At 42.6% G+C, this 21,211-nt stretch overlaps 1 protein-coding gene across 1 annotated transcript in view; it reads left to right on the plus strand.

Annotated features, from left to right (window-relative positions):
• GLIS3 (GLIS family zinc finger 3) overlaps window positions 1-21,211 on the plus strand; it is a 377,681-nt gene that overhangs the window by 353,290 nt on the left and 3,180 nt on the right. The window contains exon 8 of the mRNA XM_040988900.1: window positions 2,460-2,638. Coding sequence (XP_040844834.1) covers window positions 2,460-2,638 — 179 coding nt within the window. The remainder of the gene's footprint in view (window positions 1-2,459; window positions 2,639-21,211) is intronic.

Below are 21,211 nucleotides of genomic sequence, written 5' to 3' on the forward strand. Positions count from 1 at the left end.
GATTAGAAAGCCCATGAATGAATAAGTAAGAACAATATGTAATTAAGAAAGCATCGTGTGTGTGTGTGTGTGTGTGTGTGTGTGTGTGTGTGTGTACCTTCTCTAACGATGTGGTGCCAGAATTAAAGATGACTCTTAAAATATTCAAATAAATATTCCTTCTGCTTGGTTGCATGTGCCCTCCTTCTAAAGCTACTGACCATAACTGACCTGTTGGCCACGGTACTCCAAACATGAAGGCCTGAGGTTTCATACTGATCAGGATCTTTGCTCCCTTCCCCCCTTTTTTTCCCCAGCTTTTCTATTCACTGTTAGTTAAACCCATGTTCATGAGTCATGGTTACTGTGCTCAGTAGTCAGGGATTGTGAAACAAAGTGATTTCTCTGCCGTCAGAAAACTGTGTAAGATTCATACTAACTCCTGCTGGCTTCTCCAGCCACATATCCCTCTGCCCCATGAGTTCTCAGGGCGCACACACACACACACACACACACACACACACACACACACCCCAGAAGGAAAGATCAAGAAAACCATGTGGATCCCCTTGCATCTTTTGCTCCCAAATGAGGTCATAGACCCGGGGAATCGATGCAAAGATTGTGCTCCTTTCCCCATAAAACAAACCCAGGCAAAATTGGTGACTGTTCGGTAGTGACACGGGTTGCCTTGCGATTTAAATCCTATCTCCCTCCATCCCTGGAGATCTGTAAGAACCAGGGGATTTGGGCGGGGGGGGGGGGTCGGGTGATACTGTGGACTTTTTCTGTTCCTAAAATCTGGGATTCTTGATCCCCTCCAACCATCTCAGAGCAAACTGTGAGGTCCAGGAAGGATGTATTTACCTCCAGTCGCCTCCGTATGAGGCTTCCTAGTGTACAAGAAAGAGAGAATTCATTTTCTATGTTTTCTTGACATGCCATTCAGCACCTCACTGCAGGATAATTCTGCATAAGATGATATCCTCAGGAAATACATATTTCCCTGGCATAGGACTACTGTCTTTCAGTAGAATGACAATGTACGTGACCAGTTAACCAGGCTTGTTCATGCAGAAGAGTTGCTTCTCTTTCCTAACTCACTTCTTAGCTCCCACTCAGCTTCTATAGCCCCCCCCCCACACACACACACACACTTTCAGTGGAAGGAACGAGAGAGAAGAACACGGAATTTCATCCCAAGCTTTTTCACTGCTATGAAACAATTGGAGATATATTCTGATTAGCTATACCAGTCCAAGATGTTTCACATTTTTTTTTTATGAACTTGACTGGTTGATCTTCCCTTTTTATCATCGATGGCTCTGCACAAAAACCCAGCCAAGTGAAGTTGTTTGTTCCCGTGAAACAAGTGGTGTAAACAGATGGGAGCCTATACATGTGAGTGCACAACAAATCCTTTTTTCTATGCAATGTAAGAAATGTGGGCTCAAAGTTTGATAGACCTTTGGGGGAGGTGCGGGAGAACTGGCAATCCATTATCAATGTAGCCTGCTTAAATTGTGTTGTTGGATTCAGTCTCTACTCCTTGTTTCTGCCACACCTGTGCCAGCCCCCATCCAGTTCGCAAACAGTTATTATTTTGGTTTTCAGTGGGCATTGCCCAACTGTACCTCCCCTTTCCCACCGTAGTTATAAACCATCGTTTTAAGCCTACCGAACTGGTCCCTGCCGATTCTCACTTATTATTAGAAGATCGACATATAGACATCCCTTTTGTGTGTCAGGCTACTTGATGATGTAGCTTTCTTTAAATGCCAATAACATGTACCCCCTCAAAAGTGACCGAGAGTCTGATGGGCACATGCAAGTGTAAAAAAATGTTCTTACATCTTTTCTTACTTCACCCTCTGGAATGTTCTTTGCCAAACCCAGAACCCACACAGATCTCTTGAATTCTGGGTTTCCAACCTCCCTTGACCTTTGAAGTTTAAGTTCCTGTGTTCTTGGCAGAAGAAGATGTATTGTTTAGAGAGAACGGGATTTGAGAGGCATGTAATAAAGACTTGTAACACTTCTTGGACCTCAGATATGTCTTACAAAACAAAATGTTTATGAGCTAAGTGTAAATGATTCAGCCACATACGGATCACATTTCCCCCTAAAATGCAAACGGATTTAAAAATTAGCAGGGAAAAAAAAAAAAAAGAAAGAAGAGGCCTGGTAAAAATGTGCTTTGAATTGTACCAAACCCAGAGTGTTTGAAAAGTAGTTTAAGAAGCTTCGCAAATTCAAACTGTACCGACTCTTCCCTTTGTGTGTTTCTTTTATTCCTTCAGCATCTCAATTGGGATTCCAGCGAGGAGAATCAGGAGAGAAAGGTCTCTTTTTTCAAAGCAAGCTGTTGCCACCTGCATGTGTAGTTAGAGTGAGAAGTTAGGATTTGGCTTTGGGGAGTTTCCCTTTGTGACTGCTCCTTCACGTCGCTCACGTGGCGATCTGTACTGGTGTTTTCTCAGGTTCGTGCCTTCAGTCCCATCTCCTCACCACCACATCAGTCCCCGGCGAGTCCCAGCTCCCTCATCCATCCTGCAGAGAGCGCCGCCACCCCATCCCCAGCAGCTCTCCGGTGCGCACCTGAAGTCCTTTCAACCAGAAACAAACTCTTCCTTTCAACCAAATGGCATCCACGTGCATGGTAAGTGAGGTGTCCCCACGGCTCCTGGAGTCCAGACCAGGGCTGTTGTGTTGTTGCTTGCTGTCCATGTCTTAGTTACCAGCTGTGGATTTCAGATGTTCTGTTACGTATCCGACTTGAGCTTTTACAATTCTCCTCTAAAATTTCACACTTAAGAGGCATGAAATCCAATCATATTTTCCTGGCATTAACCTCCCCCGGGGTTTGGTATGATTTGTGACACCCAAACTGGTCAGCCCAAGGCAAGAATCACTTCACAGACCCAGCGCTCTCATACCCCATAGACAGGCCCTAGCAACAGTGTCTCTTCTTCCTAAACAATAAACATCCCTTGGAAAAGGAAGTCATGGGAGAGTCCTTGTGTCTCTGCAAGCCTTGCCTCTCCTAATTCTTGCTCCCATTCCCGTATGCCAGTGGCTCTGTGTCCTTCAAGGCCCAGAGGAAAGGAACCCCTCCTTCCTGGAGTCTAGCCTGATGAACCTCTTCCCCCTACCTCACACCCAAACCACCAGGGTGCTCTCTCCTGGATTTCAACTCTGATCAGATAGCACCTGCCTCTACATCTCTGCCAGTACTTCCATTCCCTCGGCCTTGTGTGCACTTCGCTGTAGATAGAACACCCGCGTGCTGGTCAGTGTAGTCTTTCTATCCTCACAGTAACTTGGATCCACCATCTCTTGGAGACCACAATCCTTCACACGTAGTAGACACATTCATGAGGAGCAGGAAGAATTAAAGAAATTTCAGCAATTCTCAGCATGGAGACATCTTGTGTTTTACCAGAAGCATCATGGAGAACCGAAGCTGACTGAGTTTCTTTTATCTAATTACATTTTGCCAGATTCAGGCACATCCTGGATAAATTTCCATAGAAACATGAGCTGCCAAATATGCCAACTTTCATCATCTTTTACTTCCTGGAGCAGTGAAACATTCTATTAGCAGAAGAGACACTCTCCATGCAATACGGGCTTTTCAACTTCTGAAAACCATGAGTGTCTTCCATTCGCTGCTTACTTATTGCCGACCTAGAAGTTACTTAGTCTTAGGAGATGGTGTCCCCTAACACATCTAAATCAATATTTAAACTGAAATGAATGTCTATGAGAAATTACAAAAGTGTTATGATGCTAAACTTGAGAAGACTATTACAAAATAGGGGCCTGAACCTGGCACTATAGCCTGGGGGCTAAATTCTCACCTTGCATGCACCAGGATCTCATATGGGGACCAGTTCTAATCCAAGCAGCCACACTTCCCATCCAGCTCCCTGCTTGCGACCTGGGAAAGCAGTCAAGGACAGCGCAAAGCCTTGGGACCCTGCACCAGCGTGGGAGACCTGGAAGAGGTTCCCAGCTCCTGGTTTTGGATTGGCTTACCTCCAACCATTCGGCCAGTTAGGGAGTGAATCAGTGGATGAAAGACTGTTCTCTCTGCTTCTCCTTCTTTCACTTTCCAATATAATTAAATAAATCTGGAAAAAAAGTAGGGACCTAAGCAGCAAGTAGGAGGTAATAGAAGGAGGGTGAGCCATTGCTTCTGGATTCTAGTTCCATCCAGCTCCTCCTCGCTCTGCTTTCCTACTAATAGCCACATGAAATGCTTGCTCCCCTCCCCACCACACAAAGCATAGACCTCCACCATTGTTCAGGCCTCTAGACATTCTTACCTTGCTTTGTCTGTAACCTTTTTTTTGCAAGCTTTCATTATGTTCATTCAACCAAAAAATATTTCTAGAGTACCAGATACATAAAACAAAGCAACAAGTGTGTATAGAAATGAAACAGAGTTTTTTTCCTTGTAAAGGAAGCTCCCAGGCTGGTGTAAGAGCTTGTCCAATATGTGGAAGACCCAAACTGTCCTTTGGGGTCATCTGTGCCCATCACTCAGGCAGGGCAACATGGAATACAGAATAAGCCACTAACTATGACACCTGATTTTTGAGGGTTTTTTTTTTGTAACTTTACATTTTAACATTGCTGAAATCTGGAAATATCTCACAGAGACACTGTATAATTGACAGTGTTTTTTCATTCTGGTGCTTATGTAGAATAACAGAGTGTTTCACAGTCAACGGTGTCATAGTTCAGTGAAGTGGAATTATAGCATGCGTTGATTTCAACTAGAAAATACATTTCTAAAAATTTAAAAATTAACCTATGTGCAGAAAAAAAAGTGAGATGGAAATTCTTTAAAGGGTGAGCAGCTTTTACATTGAAGTGATGGGATAATGGGTGATTCGTTCTGCTTTCGACTTTCCTAAAAATTTTTTTAATGGAGTGTTTGCTTTAGATCCATTGGCATGCTAATATCACTCCTATCCGAATTGTATGGCTCAACACAAATGATTTAGTCTTGGTTCAGGTTTGTGAAGTAGGGAGAGTCTCTTCTAGGAGAATTCCATAGGAGAAGCACCTGGCGAAAGAGTAGGCGCTGACTTAATTTGTCACCTTCCATGCCCTTCTTTTATTGTTTTCTATGGATTAGAGTAGTGCTTCTAGCTCTAGGGCAAGCATAATGCTTGGTGCAAAGTAGGCATTTGATAACTGGTACTGAGTTAGTGCTTGGCACTCTGCTTCAACAAGTGGACAATGAAATGAGGGGGCTCTGAAAATGGAATCTACCCTACCGATGTACCCTGCGTCTTGGCCAAATACTCTTTTGTTCCAGATAAATACTTGCGACTCAACTTGAAGTTGTTGGGTTTGTTTTTTAACTTTTAGATTTAATGACTCAAGCTTCCCTTTACCATTGAGAATGGTCTAGCTTCAGCCCTGAAAAGAGGTTGAGGAGATGGCTAGGAAAATTGAGAAATTTTGACTTCCTCTGGGTACGTGGGCCAGAGTCTACTGGGATGACCTTGTTAAGGGATTGCCCATGTGTTAGCTTCTTTATGTCTGCTAGTAGCTAAGGGGTAGAAAACCCAAATGTGGCTTTGCTCCCTCCTGTAAACATGGGTCTGAAAGTGTTACTCTGAAACTTTTTGAACATCAGTTACTCCTTAGAATAAGGACAACATTTATCTACTATTTTTCAACTCACCGTTAGAGCACTAGGAGCAAGAAGAGACCTTCTTCATGAGCTTGTTGGAGGAGTTTGTTGCATGGAATTACACAGCATCCTGCATCCTGGTACCAGGGTGCTCCATCTCCTATTAGAATTTAATTGAAAAAAAAAAGATTTATTTATTTTTCCTGGAAAGGCAGTTTCACAAAAAGAAAGAGATGAAGAAACATCTCCCATCTGCTGCTTCACTCCCTCAACATCAAGATCTGAGTCTATCTGTAGCCAGGAGCCAGGTGCTTCTTCTGGGTCTCCCACGCAGGTGCAGGGTCCCAAGGCTTTGGGCTGTCCTCTACTGCCTTCCCAGGCCACAAACAGAAAGCTGGAAGGGAAGTGGAGCAGCTGAGATAAAAACTGGTCCCTAAGGGGACCTCAGCACATGCAAGGCATAGACTTTAGCCACTAGGCTTTTGTACTGGGCCCTAGAATTTGGCTTTAATAGCCCAAAAGTACTCAGGGTTTCTAACATGGTAAGTGCACTGAGTTAGTGTTGTCTTTTTCAAGAATTCCGTAGCTTTCATGAATGTCTTCACTCCAGTCTCCTTGCTCCCCAAAGTAAGGAGAGATTAGGGAGAAATTACATCACTGTATGTTTATAGAGTTGAATTCTGAGACATTGAAGAATGCTTGAGCACAGCTGCTTTTTCCGAGCAGTAAATAACCACTTCAGTAAGAGATCCACATTTCTAAACTCAGTTCTTCATTAGCAAGTTTCCAAAATAACTGTTTGTATTTTTCTCTAGAGAAATGTAAATACCTGTGTGTACTTGCTGTTGTATCAGGCCGTCGAAATGAGAACTGAAAGGCCTTTGCTTTCAAAAATAAAGAAGCAAATGAGGTCTGTTCAGCTTGTTAACCAATTGACCAATTGACCATTTCACTCAGAGCCAGTGGGTAACAGGAGGACGGTGTTGTAGTAATGCGGAATTGTGCTCATTCATTCACAACTTTTCCTAGACAAGGAGATCTGGTATAGCAAGAAAAATGAAGGAATGCTCACCCAAGCTGCTACTTGGGTACCAATCCTTTTTGCCCTACTTTAGAATAGCTTCAAGTGAGAACAACCCCAGGAGCGCCCTCCCCAGACAGGTGCATGCTTAGCCTGGCATGGTCCTCAGGTAATGGTATGTCACACTCCCTCCTGAGGGCAAATTGACGTTTCCTATGAACATCTTTTGGGATGTTTTAGTATCTACCCAAGAGCAGATAACCACAAAACTAGTTGACCTAGCTGCCCCACCTCCCTCTTGGATATTGTTTAATCCTGTAGCAAAAATAATTCTAATCAATTTTGAGTGATCTATCCCAATCCTAGTTTCCAGAGACCCTGTTGTTTTTGTTTTAGTTTTGCGCAAAGCATGAGACTGTGCAGGGTTTACTTATGGCGTTAGAGCAGCAGCACTAAGGTTTCCTCTTGTTGTGTATCAAGAAGTCCCAGGAAGCAGTGCTGAACACCCTGCTGCTTTGCTGACTTCAACAGGGAACTCTGCTCTTGGTCCTGAAGGGATGCTAGTTTTCTCCACTTCTTGTCCCTCATAGGGAGAGAAGAAGATGAAGAATGAAGAACAGGGTACCCCTGTCTTAGTCACACACAGCTACCCATAGATCCAAGGGATTCTGACACGATAGATGTCGTAATGCCTTGCCACGCTTAACGAAACAGAAGTTCTGATAAGAATGCTTGCTGGACTACCTACGCTACAGGGTCTGCCAGACCATCTTGGACTAGGTTATCTGTCTCTAAAATGCAACTAGGATTCTGTAACTCTCAGGTTCATTTCTTGGAAATCAGCGGTTGAGCGCAGTCGTTTCTTTCTCAATGTCTGTCCCAGTTTTCCACCCCTCTCCTTCACTCTGTTGGTTTGGCTGCACTTTCTCTGCCTTGTTCTCATTTTTTTACCCCTTGGCCTTTCCGGTTGCCAACACCCAGATTCCCATCATCCATGGTCCAGTTATTCAATCTCATTAGGAAAACCTCACAAGGCTCCCTCCTCAGGCTGGGATGTTTTCTACCAGCACGGCAGCACAGTGGGAAATGGCAGTCTTCTCTTTTGGTCATGGCTGCTGGGCTTCTAAATGGCCTTTTTTTTTCAGGATGGAAGAAGCAGGCTGGTCAGGTCCCAGACAATGGTGGCATTTTCTTACCTCAGTATGGAGCTGTAAGCTTGTCAGCCCAGTTCAAATTGACTGCATGAGAGAACAAAGGGTTTCCAGCCACCCACAGCTTCTAAGAACAAAGCACCTTGTAAGTGGGCTTGTCCCACCAAGGAGCCCAAGCATCTTTGCCACTACAGAAATCTCAGAACTTTGCTGTTCCCATGAAAATGAGGTGACAGGTACAAGTTTAGCCAACTTCTTCCTCTGGTGGTGATTTACTCACAGTTGATTGTACAGTGGGACTTTGCTAAATAAGTTAGGGGTTACAGCCATGATTGATTAGTTCAGGAATGATAGTTCAATGTTCCATATTCAATCAGTAAAGGATATTCTCTTAAAGGCAGGTCTTCAAGACAATCGGTATCCTTCACTCTACAGAAAGTATAGTTGTAACCAACTGCCTCTGTGAAGTTGTGAAATAAAGAAGTAGTCAAGTCTAGAAATCATATTGCTAGGAGCTTATGTGTGTGTCACAACTTCTGGGAAAGACAAATAGACCTGATTATAAATCAGCAGAGTAGTAGACTTCCATGAGAAAGTTGTGACATGCTCGGAAAAAGGTGAGCCAATCCGTGCACTTGATGTGATTCTGATGTTATCAGCAGCCGTCATAATCAGGCATAATTTTCGGTATCAGACACGAGGTTATTAATGCTTACATAGTACGAGGGATTGGTGATTAGATTCAGAGAAATCCTTAATTACTGTCATATACTTAATTACTATGAAATTACCCCAAGAACAGTTTTACATAAGTAGTACTTGATAAATTCTGACAGTGTGCTAATTCTGAAAAACAAAAGGTAAATTTCAAGGTGTGTATGTGCGATGCAGTCAGCATTTAAGCATGCTAGGATTCGTGGGAAGGTTGTGAAATGCTTATGGCAACTAGACTCACTGTTGGAATGATTGGTTATGGAAACAAGCGAACTCTGAAAAATCTGTGTATGTAAAGAAGCATCATGCAGAAAGCAAGGGCACAGGAAAGCCACTAGATGAATGAGCCATGTTAGAGCGGAAAGGGTAGTAAGATGATTGACTCGGTCACTGACACTAAAGTTTCCTTGGGATGAAGAGCGTGTGCTTCTAGAATGCCTCACACACAGTGGTACTTAACAAGTATTGGGTGAATAAATGGAAACAGAAAAGAGGAGTTTTACTTGTGGCTTCTCAGACTGGAGGAGCCAGCCCTTGGAAGAACTGTGGCTTACAGTCAAGTTTCCAAAGCCACTGTCTTCGCCCATTAGCCTAAGACTTCTTCGTGGAGGCACCAGGATGGTCTAATGACCCACTTACATGTTAGGTACAATATCATATCATTGTTAGTGGATGCCCCAGACAAAGCTGGAGTGTGTGTCTAGTAGTGAAGGTGTGAGCCGTGACCAAGTCCTGGAGGAGGTATCTTGGGGCTCTCCCACACCTGCAAAGCCCTGACTTCAAAACCTTTTCACTTATCAAAGCGTTCCTTAGGCATTAACTTACGTACTCACCACGTGGTCATGCTAAGAGTAAAAGATACCAGGAAAGAAGGTTGTGGCTTGCCCAACCTGATATAAAGGAAGAGAACAGTGGGTTATGGAGAAAACTAGAAAGGTGAATGGAGACAAATGACAGAGCTGAAGTGGGATCCTGAGAGCAAGCCATGTGATGCTCTGATTCGGACTCTCTCGACTCAGCCGAGGGTAATAGCTCTCTTTGAATCAAAGGGACTGTCCAGGCCATAGAAGGTACTGGTTCACTAGAAGCATTGTCATTGCTGAGTACCTGCGCTTAGGTTATTTGAGTCCTTATGTCTGTATGTATACCTGCAGGTTCCATAGAAAAATAACCTCCCGTTGTGCACAGCACATTTGACATTTTGCTTGATGACTTGGTTTTTAACTTAGCAAAATACATACTTCTGATTCCACAGATCAACATACACAGATGTACTCCTTTTAAAAAAAAACACGGACCTAGTGCAGTAGCTTAGTAGCTAAAGTCCTCGCCTTGCACACACTGGCATCCCATATGGGTGCCAATTCATGTCCCAGCAACCCCACTCCCCATCCACTTCTCTGCTTGTGGCCTGGGAGAGCAGTAGAGGACAGCCCAAAGGCTTGGGAACTTGTACCTGTGTGGGAGACCAAGAAGAAGCTCCTGGCTCCTAGCTTCGGACCAGCTCAATTCCAGCTATAGTGGCTACTTCAGGAGTGAGTCAGCAGATGGAAGATCTTCATCTCTGTCTCTCCTCCCCTGTATATTTGACTTTCCAACAAAAATGAATAGATCTTAAAAAAAATTATATGGGACTCAGGGATTTGTCACCACTTTTTTAAAAGCTCATTTTGATAATGGATTTTTAAAAAACTTTTCTTGCAATACTACAGGAAATCTCTTCAGGTATATATACAAAAAGACTTCTAAAAGCTTGTGAAAAAATGGATTAAAGGATACATTTATTTGGTATAGACAACTTGTAAAAACTACATAGTATACATTTCTTACAAACTTTTTAAAGAATCTGAAGAATCCTCACGTATGTGTCTGCCTTGATACACTCCTACATATATACCTTTTTGCACACTTGCACAGGAAGTATTCCTAAAAGAGAAACGGCTGAAATAATGGGTGTGTGCATTCAGTTGGTTAAGCAGTTTCTTTAAAACAAAGGTTATATCCGTTTGCACTCTCCCTAGGCAGCACATTGTAACGCCTGCTGCCTCACACTGAATGAGAGCATTTTCATTGTTGCCAGTTTGTATAGCCAAGACTGGTGACTTGCTTCAATGTGTCCTGTAGTTCATGCTATGGTTGAGTAGCATGTCATAGTTTCGCTTCACACTAAAGGCAGTTTTTAAGAATAACCAAGACTCAGTGACAAGAGCTATAGCTTGGGCTTCTATAATCTTATGAAGTAGTTCCTCTTCGCTTTCAGTCAGTCAGTCAAGTCGCACTGTTCTCACCATACAGTTTGTTTCCTTAATTGCAACTCAAGGAATTTATTGAAGAGAAGGGAATATCCCGACTTGGCTAATTCATTGGCGAATGGTATTTCTCTGTCAATTAACTTCAAAATACCTATAGACGTGTATGACTATTCAGTATTTTGATGCTTTTGAGATGCTAATGACATTTTTTCAAGTCATTAGAAGTAAATGTTCTTTTATGTGACTCTTATGAAGTGTAGTTTCTAATGAATGAAATCTTTAAAAATCAATTAGACGTCCTTCTTATGGTTCTACACTGGGGAGTGCTGGGTTAGACTCTTCCACACTGAGCGTGTTAGTGATGATCTTGGGATTCTTATATTGGAATTTTCTGTGTTGACTATGAGGGGAATTGCTGGCTTAAAAGAACAAACTGTAAATAGTTAGGGGTGCAAGCTTCCTTAAAATAAAGAGGGAAATGTTTGAGACGACACACCACCAACATCTGAGTAATTGGTCGGATGGCAGTGAAACAGAACAAAAAGATGATCGAACTCAAAAACTGTCTTGGTCTGTGTCTCCTTTTAGATGATCTTGGCTCGGCACCATTTAACAACAACATCAACCAAAAAAAAAAAAAAAAAAGCCCAGTTCCCTTAGAATTTCTTACTGGTTTGCATAAAAGTATGAAGTACTCCCTCTGATTACAGGAATTCCACCCCCTCGCCTTTCCCTTCTAACCAGACTGTTCTGACTAACCCCTGCGTTTCATTCTTTTGCAAGGTCTTTGAGAACGAGATCTTACAAGATGCAAATGGATTGAAGTAAAAATATTCAGCCATTTTTCTGGATCATTTAAGTATGACCACTAACTCCTTCCTGCTTGCCTTGCTTCACCAAGCCCAACCTCATGTCACACATCCCAAAGCAAAGCAAATTTTTAAACAAACTCCCTGATTCTTCCGAGCTAAATATTATGAGTGTGTGTGTGTATGCGTGCACATGTGTTGTGTGGTGTGTGCGAGACATGTGATCTTAGTTTTTGGTGGTGTTTTTAGGCAAGCACAGCCTTTGAGATCAGTAGTCAGAGACCATTCCTTATGGACTGTAGGGCATGGAATTGTATCATTTGTGTGGTCCCTGTAGCATTTGCCACATTTTGATGTGCCTAAAACACATTTACAAATAAGGAGTTTAGGGCACAATGAGAAGAAGTAGAGAAATGGCCCTGTGGCTCCTTACTGTCATCAGAATAGGAGCGCTTGATTGGCAGTGGGGGGAAGACCGTCTGACGGGATAGATGGAATAAATGTTGCAAATCAGAAATTAGATTGTCCACATTCATAGTCGGCATTTACAAGGTCTGACAAGTTAAAAAGCCACATTTCCTGATGGCCCAATGGGAGGTGGTGACAGGGTTTGGGCATTCAGTGACATTTGTTAAGTTTCTCAAGTGTAGCATCTGCTCTAAGTCAAATGCACTTATATAGGTTTCTGCAGTCTTATTTCCAGCCTAATGTTCTAGGCCATGGATTTAGAGAAAGCTGAACAGCCTGTAACAGAGACCATTGAGTCATCAGTTCTGTGGGAAGCGTGAGAAGGGGCTCGTGCTGGAAGCTCGTCTAATCACAGGCTGGGATTCTGAGAAGCGAGTGGTCACCCACTCAGAGCAGTGGATATACTGTGGCAGTTGGCTTCCAGCTGGAGAGCAGAAGTCAAGGCCACAAGATCAGCATGGGGTCATCAGTGAGACCAAGATAACTGAGTCATTCAAATGACGTCCATGACCTCACCTTTGCCAAGGACTTAAGTGGGAGAAAAGGGCATGGAGGCAGGGAGCCTGGCAGGCCATCTCTCGATCCATACCTGCTGAGAGGGCACTTCATGGTCAGTTTAATCTCTCGTCACCACTTTATCTTCAAGAGTCATAAGTCCCAGCGTAAAGGTCAGGAGCAAGCAAGCCCAATGGCCAACGAGGCCCACGCAAAGCACTCTCCCTCCCCATTTCGAGTTAAAGCGGAGTTATTTTGCTTTCTTCTGTGGACTTTGGAGAAGCTTTAGATACTCAATAATCACCTAAGGATGCTTTAAGACCCTCTCTAACTTCAGCATCAGAAACCTGTAAAACTCAGATTTCCTGGCGTCTCTCCAGGGATTCTGATTATCTGGGTCTGCCGTAACACTTGGCGTGATCCGCCTGGTGCAAGTGAGAGTGGTGGTACCCACTTTCATCATCATTACTGGCCTCTGCATGCAAAAAGTGGAAAAAACTAAGTCACACGGCGTCCCATAATATGTATTATTATTATTATTAATGAAATAAAACATTTCTGAAACTCATTGGCCTAGAGGACCCAGCGCTGCCTTTCACGGTACCTCTGTCAGAGATGCTCCAAAGAAAAGCAGTTTTACCTATGACCAAAAGTGTAAGTAACATTGCAGCTTCTTTCTCTCCCGCTTCTTGGGGGAAGTGCTGCAGGTACAAACATGACTTAAAATGCATCAAGAACCTGCCTAGATGTCGGGGGAGGCTGAGGGAATGGTGGCAGAGTGTTTCCTGTAGCATCCCTTTAGATCTCGCTCAGAGTCTTCTCCTGGGTCAGAAGTTTGCACGTACAGACAGGATTCACGCCTTGCCACACTTCCCTTACCCTGCTTTGTATCCAGGCGTCTCCGCATCACAGGTCACCCATGAGCTTCGTGGGAAGAAAGCCGAGGCAATCGTAGACAGATCTTATCTTTATATTCGGAGAAAATGTGATGAAAGTAATGTGGGGCTCGTAATGAGACCACGGGATGTAGGATTTTCAGTTGATTTGACTATGAATCCAGTGTTCTTACATGTACTATTTTATTTGATACTTAAAGCCACCCAATACAGATAATACATGTGCTGGTGACAAGTGGTTCTCACATAAGAAAATAAAAAAATCCCAACTCATTCTTGATGACCTTGACAAGGTGGACAGGATTGCCTCTCCCCACTGTCAGGTACGAAATGTTGGGCCTTCATTGACATCTGTTCTGCGTGCAGGAGTTTTGGGGTCCTAGGGAGTGGGCAGTAAGTGATGGAGGGAGAATGGCAAGTCCTAAGCACCGGGGATTTGATTCCAAATAGGTTTTCTCAGCATCATCAGGCTTCACAGAACAGTTTTATTACAACTGTGTCTATCCACACGTGGACATTACTAAAATGCATTGCAGTTGGCTTACTCTGGCAGCTTCACGTTATGAGAATTGGGAAGCCCTAGGTCCCCTTGTACTAGAATTTGGAGTTGTTTGGGCATATTTAAGTGAAAATTGATCACATCTTTTAACCAAGAGTATGTTACATGTACCTTCCTCCTACTGCTGCATTGTTCATTGCGTCATAGTCCCTTTCAACAGCGTGCGATGGTTAATTCCATTCTGTTGTCTAAGCCCTCTATACATCTCAAAACCAGACGCCCTCCCCGCTTTTTTTTTCACCTGCCCATGGGTATAGGTCGATAAACCCTAGGGCTAGATGATGGCTCTCACTGATCTCTGACGTCCCCAGCTGCCACAGACCAGGTGAGGCACCATGAGGGTCCAGTGCGAGCATGCTCAGCAGTTAGAGATGTCTCCCCGTAGACCACAGGCTGCCAGCAGGAGGTGCACAAGGTTCTTCCTTCTCCAGATCTGCTGCGCATTTCTCACCAAAAGTGCAAGACTAAACAAACCAAACAATTGCTCCTACAGTCAACTTTTGAAGCCTCTCTCATTGGAGTTTTGCTTCAATGGGAATGGACCCAAGGGCAATTTTAAGAGTTATTATTTGCATTATTTTCTTCTCTCTTAGTGGAGGAGTTGCTTAAATGCCAGGCATAAATATCTCAAGTACTTTGCATGCTGGTCTAGTCTCAGCCTGAAGAAAATTCTGCCTCCCTAACACTGTAAGCAGTTGCTCCAGCTTCCCCCCATGTGAATAGCCTCTATTAAATAAAGAGTCAACATCTCCTCCTCTTCCAGGAAGAAAGCTTAGCAGAATTCAAGCTCAGAGGAAGACTGGGATGGTGTTGATGGCCAAGATCAGGAGCAGGGGTGATTGTTCAGCCTAGGGATAAAGACAGTCTGTGGGACTCTCACATCTTACGTCAGAATGCTGGACTTCAAGCCCCGGCTCCATCTCAGCTCCCAGCTTCCCGCCAGTGTGGATGCTGGGAGGTGGCAGCTTCAGGAGTCAGATCCCTGTGACCCACGTGGGAGACCTGGGGTGAACTCCTGGACCCTGGATTCAGCCCCTGAGACAGCCCTGGGTTTTGTGAATATTTGAGGAACTGGTCCAGTTGATGGGAGAATACTCCATCTCATGCTATGTATCTTTCCACTTGTCAAATTCACACATACAAATAGAAGGGGGGAAAAAAAAGATAAAGAGCATGTGTCAAGGCAGAAGTAACAACCCAGTCATGGAGATTTGCACTTTGCAAGCAGTATCCTTTTATACGTAAGGGTGGTTAGTTATAGGAGAAAAGAAGTGCTGAACTGATTATGTGTAACATAAAACTTGTAAATATTTCTAAACTTATTTCATGGTCATATAATTGCTACCATGTACTTCTGTGTACCAGGAACTGCACTTAATGATTTCATAAACGTTGTAAATTTAATGTTTTCCATAATCCTGTAAAGCAGCTATTATTTGCAGAGAAAATGAAGTGCAAGAAAGTCATTTATCATATAACTCAGCTGATTCATGACTCATGCAAGATTCAAATTCAGATCCAAGTTGCTCATTGAATAGTGGCTGAATCAGATCATCAGCTGTAAGAAATTCCTGTTTCAACTCTTGAGAGTTTTTCGAATTTTTTAGCGGTTAAATAATTTTGCCATAGTTGCTAATTAACTCAATACCCTCCACCCCCACCTTCAAAGGAGAAAGACTATTCTTGGAAAATGTTGATCTGGTATGAAAGAACTTTGCTTATCGTCTTACAACTGAGGTCCTCAAAAAAAAAATAACAGGATTGCGTTGAAGTCTTCATGAACCCAAGACCCGATTGGGATGGGGCAAGGGCTGGGGAGGGGTGAGAGGAAGGATCTATATGAATTTTGTAATTAAAATAGGCAAGATTTAGGTCCTGCTTTTCAAATTTGGTAGCTCTGAGAATTTTGGATAAGTAAATTCAATTTCACTATTTCTTTGTAAACTGGAGACATTACTGCTTAATTAAACTGTTTTTTGAGGACTGGAGAATCTCCATGTAAAACAGCCTGAACAATGTAAATAAAGTATTAGCTCCTTTCCTTCTTTATGCTAGAATCCTGAGGGACTTGGGAGGAACGCTGACCCAAACTTCCTATGAAAATGCTAAAGCAAGGGAATGCTGGTGGAAAAGCTGTGCCGGGCCAGCCAGTGAGGATGTGGTAGTCCCATATTCCAGCACCTGGTTGGCTCTGCTGACTTGGAGTTGGCCTTCTGATTCCAGGTTGCTGTTAAAACAGACGCTTGGAGGCAGTAGTGCTGACTTGAGTACCTGGATCCCTATCATCCACTTAAGAGACCCAGACTGAGTTCTGGCTTCAATATAGACCAGGCACATCTACTGTAAGCCTCTGGGGACAGCACTGGTGAACTAGCAGATGATAGCTCTCTCTCTCTCTCTTCCTTCCTCTTAAATGAATACTTTCTAATTAAAAATGAAAAAAAATCTTGATTTAGGAGATCACAATCACAGTTTTTATCCTACTGCCCATGTTCTATAAAACGAGTGGTACATTCACAAAGAACTCCAACTCTATGAGTATTTAGAGAGATTGAAATGATTAAAGATTTTCACTTTTGAGTTGGTATTGTGTGAACAGTTATTGGTGATAATGGCGAAGTATGCAGCAGGTCTACTTTCATTTCTTCATCGGTGAAGCGAAAGCATGGTTTGAACGATGTACATGAGAGATGGAAGCATCCGATGGCTATTGAGAAGCTGTGTCTGCATTGTGCTAACGCTAAGCTGCTGTGTATGCAGACAGTGGATACTATTCTGCATTAACTATAAACACGAAGAAGGTGACTGGGAAGAAGTGATTTCAAAGACTGTAGTTTGCTGCCCTTTAAGAACTTCACGGGAGACTTATCAATATTTTATTCCTTATTGATTTCTGTCACAGATCAGAGAACGTATCTAAAGGGACCACTCAGGTGTCCCCAGAAAGTAGGAGAGGGGACTCCACAGAGCCCCAGAGGACAGGAATTCTTAGGCAGCAAAGGAAGCCTGACCTCTTTGATTCATACTCTTGTCTGTCTGTCATCTATGCAGCTCTGCTTCCAGTCCGTTTACTCCACACTTGGGCTCGGCCCTGTCCCTGCATATGCAGTATTCATACGATGGAGGCAAAAAAACTTGACACTTCCTAAAGTAACCCACAAAATTATAGTCACTGTGGAAAACGAATGTGAGTCGCAAAGCCCTAAATATACATTCTTCCTTCCACTTGGCTGGCAAACAGCCTTACCACCGAGAAGTGGAGGGGCTGCCAGCACTGCCTCCACCTCGAATATCTGTTCATTCTCCTTCCACTGTTTAGCGCCACTTGCAGAAACTGTTCTGCCAGGGCTGGTCCTTGGCAGAACTGTGAGGAGACCTCACTGTTGCACCTTGCGTGGTGGGATAATGTCAGGCAGGAAAAGCTGTAGTCACCACCCCTTTGTTGGCTGTTCATTCTTCCTGTCTCCAGTGCATGCCAGTGATAAAACCTGCATATCTTTTGTATCCATTAAGGAAAATTTCCTTTCTGTTGTCACGTGTAATACTTGATTTGTCACTTCTGTGTCTATTTTTTTCCCTCTGAAACGTTTAGCTTACACGGAAATGTAAGCTGTAACAAAGGCTGAGCTGTGTTTTATTTACCACTCTGCCATTAGCTCTTGATTAAATGCTTAATAAATTGTTCTTGAGTGAGTGAAAGTATAGACACGAAAAGCTTGTGAAGATTAGGAAAGGAAAAATGATAAGTAACATTGACTGTGAACCAAGCATTAGACATATACTCTGCACATTACACTGTATAGTCCCTACCACTCCTCTTTCATCTTTGTGGCTACCTTACCAGGATTTGCAAATAAGGACCATCCATTTACAAAAAAAATATAATAGCAGCAAAGGCAAGCTATTAGTACATTAGTCAATGTTCACTCTTGAGGTTTGAGGAATGATTGAAAGACTAAAGTACAGAGCCTAGATCCTTGAATTGATAGTTTGACCCCACAGAAACTGAAGGGTTTTCCCATATGAAGCTGTAAAGGGGTCTTGGAGTGATTGCCCCCAATGCTGTCATGTGAGGGACTTCACAGAGGACCCTTCTAAGCCTAAGTAGGTCACACCTTAAGAGGAGCAGTGGTTTTGCCACACGTGAGCTCTCTGGAGCTGTGTGTTCATGTTATGATCTGAGCTGAAGATCAGTCTCAATTCTGAATGGTGTCTCAATTCTGACAAGTTATCGGTTTTTGCTTTTGTTTTATTTTCCTGGTGCCTAGAATTAGGTGGTATTTCGATAGCCCCGTATGAACAGAGAAAAAGCATTTGATTGTGTGAAGCTGTCAACGACATCAACAATTCCTAAGCGCCCAGTTCTTGACTTAGTACCATGACAAGGCACAGGTTGATATTATTTATATCCCTCTTTGCATATACACAGCTAGGTAGAGCCTTGTCTATTGACACCACCAGGAAGTACAAACAGTGGAGATGTCTTGGGCATGTCACCACTCCCAGTGCACTCAGTGAACTAGGCCTGTACTCTGAAGCACATGGATGGTGACATGTATCCTACTTCCGCCACTTCCAAGAGGAAAAGCAGTTTCTCCAGGAAGGCTGATAGGCCCTGGCAGGTTAAACCTTTAAAAACATTCTGTCTTTCAAGGGTTGGGAGTGACTATTGTTTACTGATGTGTTTGTACTTGGTCCTTCTCTCGAAGATTGAAGTAGTATATACCTTTAAGTGGGAATAAATAATTTATGATACTGCTTTGCATCTTGAAGGCCATGAGTTTAAAAAAAATCATTTAGATGGAATTCTTAGTTATGTGGGGTTTTTTTCCCAGAAATTTAACCAAAACATAAACCAAGTAACTAACCCTGGGAATCCAGATTGTTCTAGACCTGCTCCATCTCATGCAGTACCCATGAGCCACATGTGGGTGGCTATTTAATGAGTTAAAGTTGAGTAAAATTAAGTCTGTTTTTTTTTTTTTCATTTGCACTAGCCACATTTCAAGTGCTCAGTAAGCATACCCCAAGCTCTTGTTTTTCACAGCACAGGTAGAGAACATGCAATCATCACAGAGTAGTTCAATGCAACAGCAGTACACTGCAGAATGTTCCCTGGTCACACCTGATTGTGTAAATCCCTTCTCTGCTGGGTTAGCTTACTCCCTTCCATTTTGGTAAGGAAATCCACACCCAGCATCATGAAGCTACCTTACCTAGCAGCAAGAGTAACTCTGAACTCTTGAATGAATCCTATGCTCATAGCCATCAGTGCCCTCATTTAACTAAGACAAATACTTTTAAGAACCGATGATATATGAAGAAACGCATAGATTACATAAGGGAGAAGACAGGATGTAAGATTTTGTATCTAGTTTTGTGCATCTGGATCTTGGACATTTCTGAATCCTAGAAGTAATATTTCCTGTCTTTGCTTATGAATTATGTACATCTTCTACTCTAGCCCCAAATGTTTTTATGACTGGAAAAAAACAGTTTTTAGAAGGAAATTGTGTTTAGAAGTTAAAAAATGAGCCTTCCTTCAGGTTGAAATTTTGGGGTGATTCTTCTTGACTTTCCAGAGCAGTAGTTTAAGTAGAATGAGTTCATGTACAAATTTCTCCTTTCCAGCATTCTCAGAGGTCAAATGGCTTCTAAAGTGGAATGGGGCAAATCTTAGAACTGAATGTGGCCACTACCATTTACTGCTCATGTATATGTTTATGTGTGTGTTCTTATGCTATTGAAAATGCAGTATTCTCTCTCCACAGTGAGTTTTTTCCCTCTATTTCTTTGATCTCTCCAATAAGATCCAAACCAGCACCAGGTGGCTATTATTGACTGACTGACAAGTTGGCTGGCCTTACCACTCCTCTTAGCTTCTATGCCCATGAAATGTGTTAACATTTTGCTTTGCGTCCGAGAAGTAGAGTTTTTTTTCCAAATGTGTCACATGAAATCCAACCCTTGGAATACAGAAGCCATTCATCAGAAATTAAATTGGGTTTCCCTTGGGTCTGTGTGTGTTGTAATATCTTCATGGTGGAAGTATTAAATTTTTTTATTCGTTTTATGGAAATGTTAAAACTGATTTGAGTGGCCACAGCCATCCACATGGGCGCAGTTGGCGTCTCCAATAACTGGCAACTTGGAGTGAGGGATTTAATAAAGAGGATTTTCTTTTCTTGAGTTGGCTGTTAGGGTGATAAAACATGCTTGTGGGGGCATTCTGGTTTTGACAGTTTCCTGTGGCAGCCAAAATACCCAAAGGCAAAAATTACAGTCTACTTCTTCACTTGCTCAAAACCAGACTAGGAAAGGACACCCAGAATGTTGGGTTTAATTTTGAACCAAGTGAATTTTACCAAATTTTTATACTTATACACACTGCAACACCCAATATAGATGGAAGCCATGTGACATTTCTGCTCTTTCTGGAAAAAAAAAGTCGGAATGGAAAAATGAACTAGTTTTCACAAAACATCAATGAAATCTCTATCATTGTCCGTTAATGATTAATGTCGCTATGTGGGGAGTTGTAGGAATTTAGTGAAAAAATATCTACTGTTCTTGGAAGACTATATTACACCGTAAACTGCTATCAGGAAACTTAGGAGCAACACATGTGAGTGGAACCAGGGTTGTTCCAGATAACAGATATTATCTTTTTTTTTTCAGAGAGAAGCCCTACATGCTGACCTGTGATAGTGGTTCATAGTAATTATTTTTCCTGATCTTTATGCCCCATATTCATGTGCCGTGTTACCATGTACCCAAAGTCAAAATCAGTGCAAGAAACCACTTAAACATACAACTCTACATTCCAACTGCCTCGAGCTTGTTGTTCTTTTGAGCTCCCACTGGAGTAAATGAAGAAACCTGGATGTGTACCAATTTGTGTATGACCTCAAAGCCTTGCAGAAGAGGTTACCCAACTTGAATCTCCAAAGGGATAAGAGTGTTAGGGAACACTTTACTGAGGACCTGGAGTGTGCCGTGTGCTGCCTGTTATGTTCTGACATTTGTTAGAAGGATGTAGATATTGCCTTTTATACTGTTTATAGATCCTATTTGATTTTTAGCACTACATTGTTATTTTTTAAAAGCTTCACTTTTATTTAACAAAGTTGTCACGCAAATTGCTATCAAGCATATGATTTATAAGAATTACACAACAATATCCTCACACTATGTGATATGTAAACGTTAGTTCATTT

The sequence above is a fragment of the Ochotona curzoniae genome, unplaced genomic scaffold (assembly GCF_017591425.1).
Source record: "Ochotona curzoniae isolate NIBS_2020 unplaced genomic scaffold, NIBS_Ocur_1.0 contig_50, whole genome shotgun sequence".
NCBI lineage: Eukaryota > Metazoa > Chordata > Mammalia > Lagomorpha > Ochotonidae > Ochotona > Ochotona curzoniae.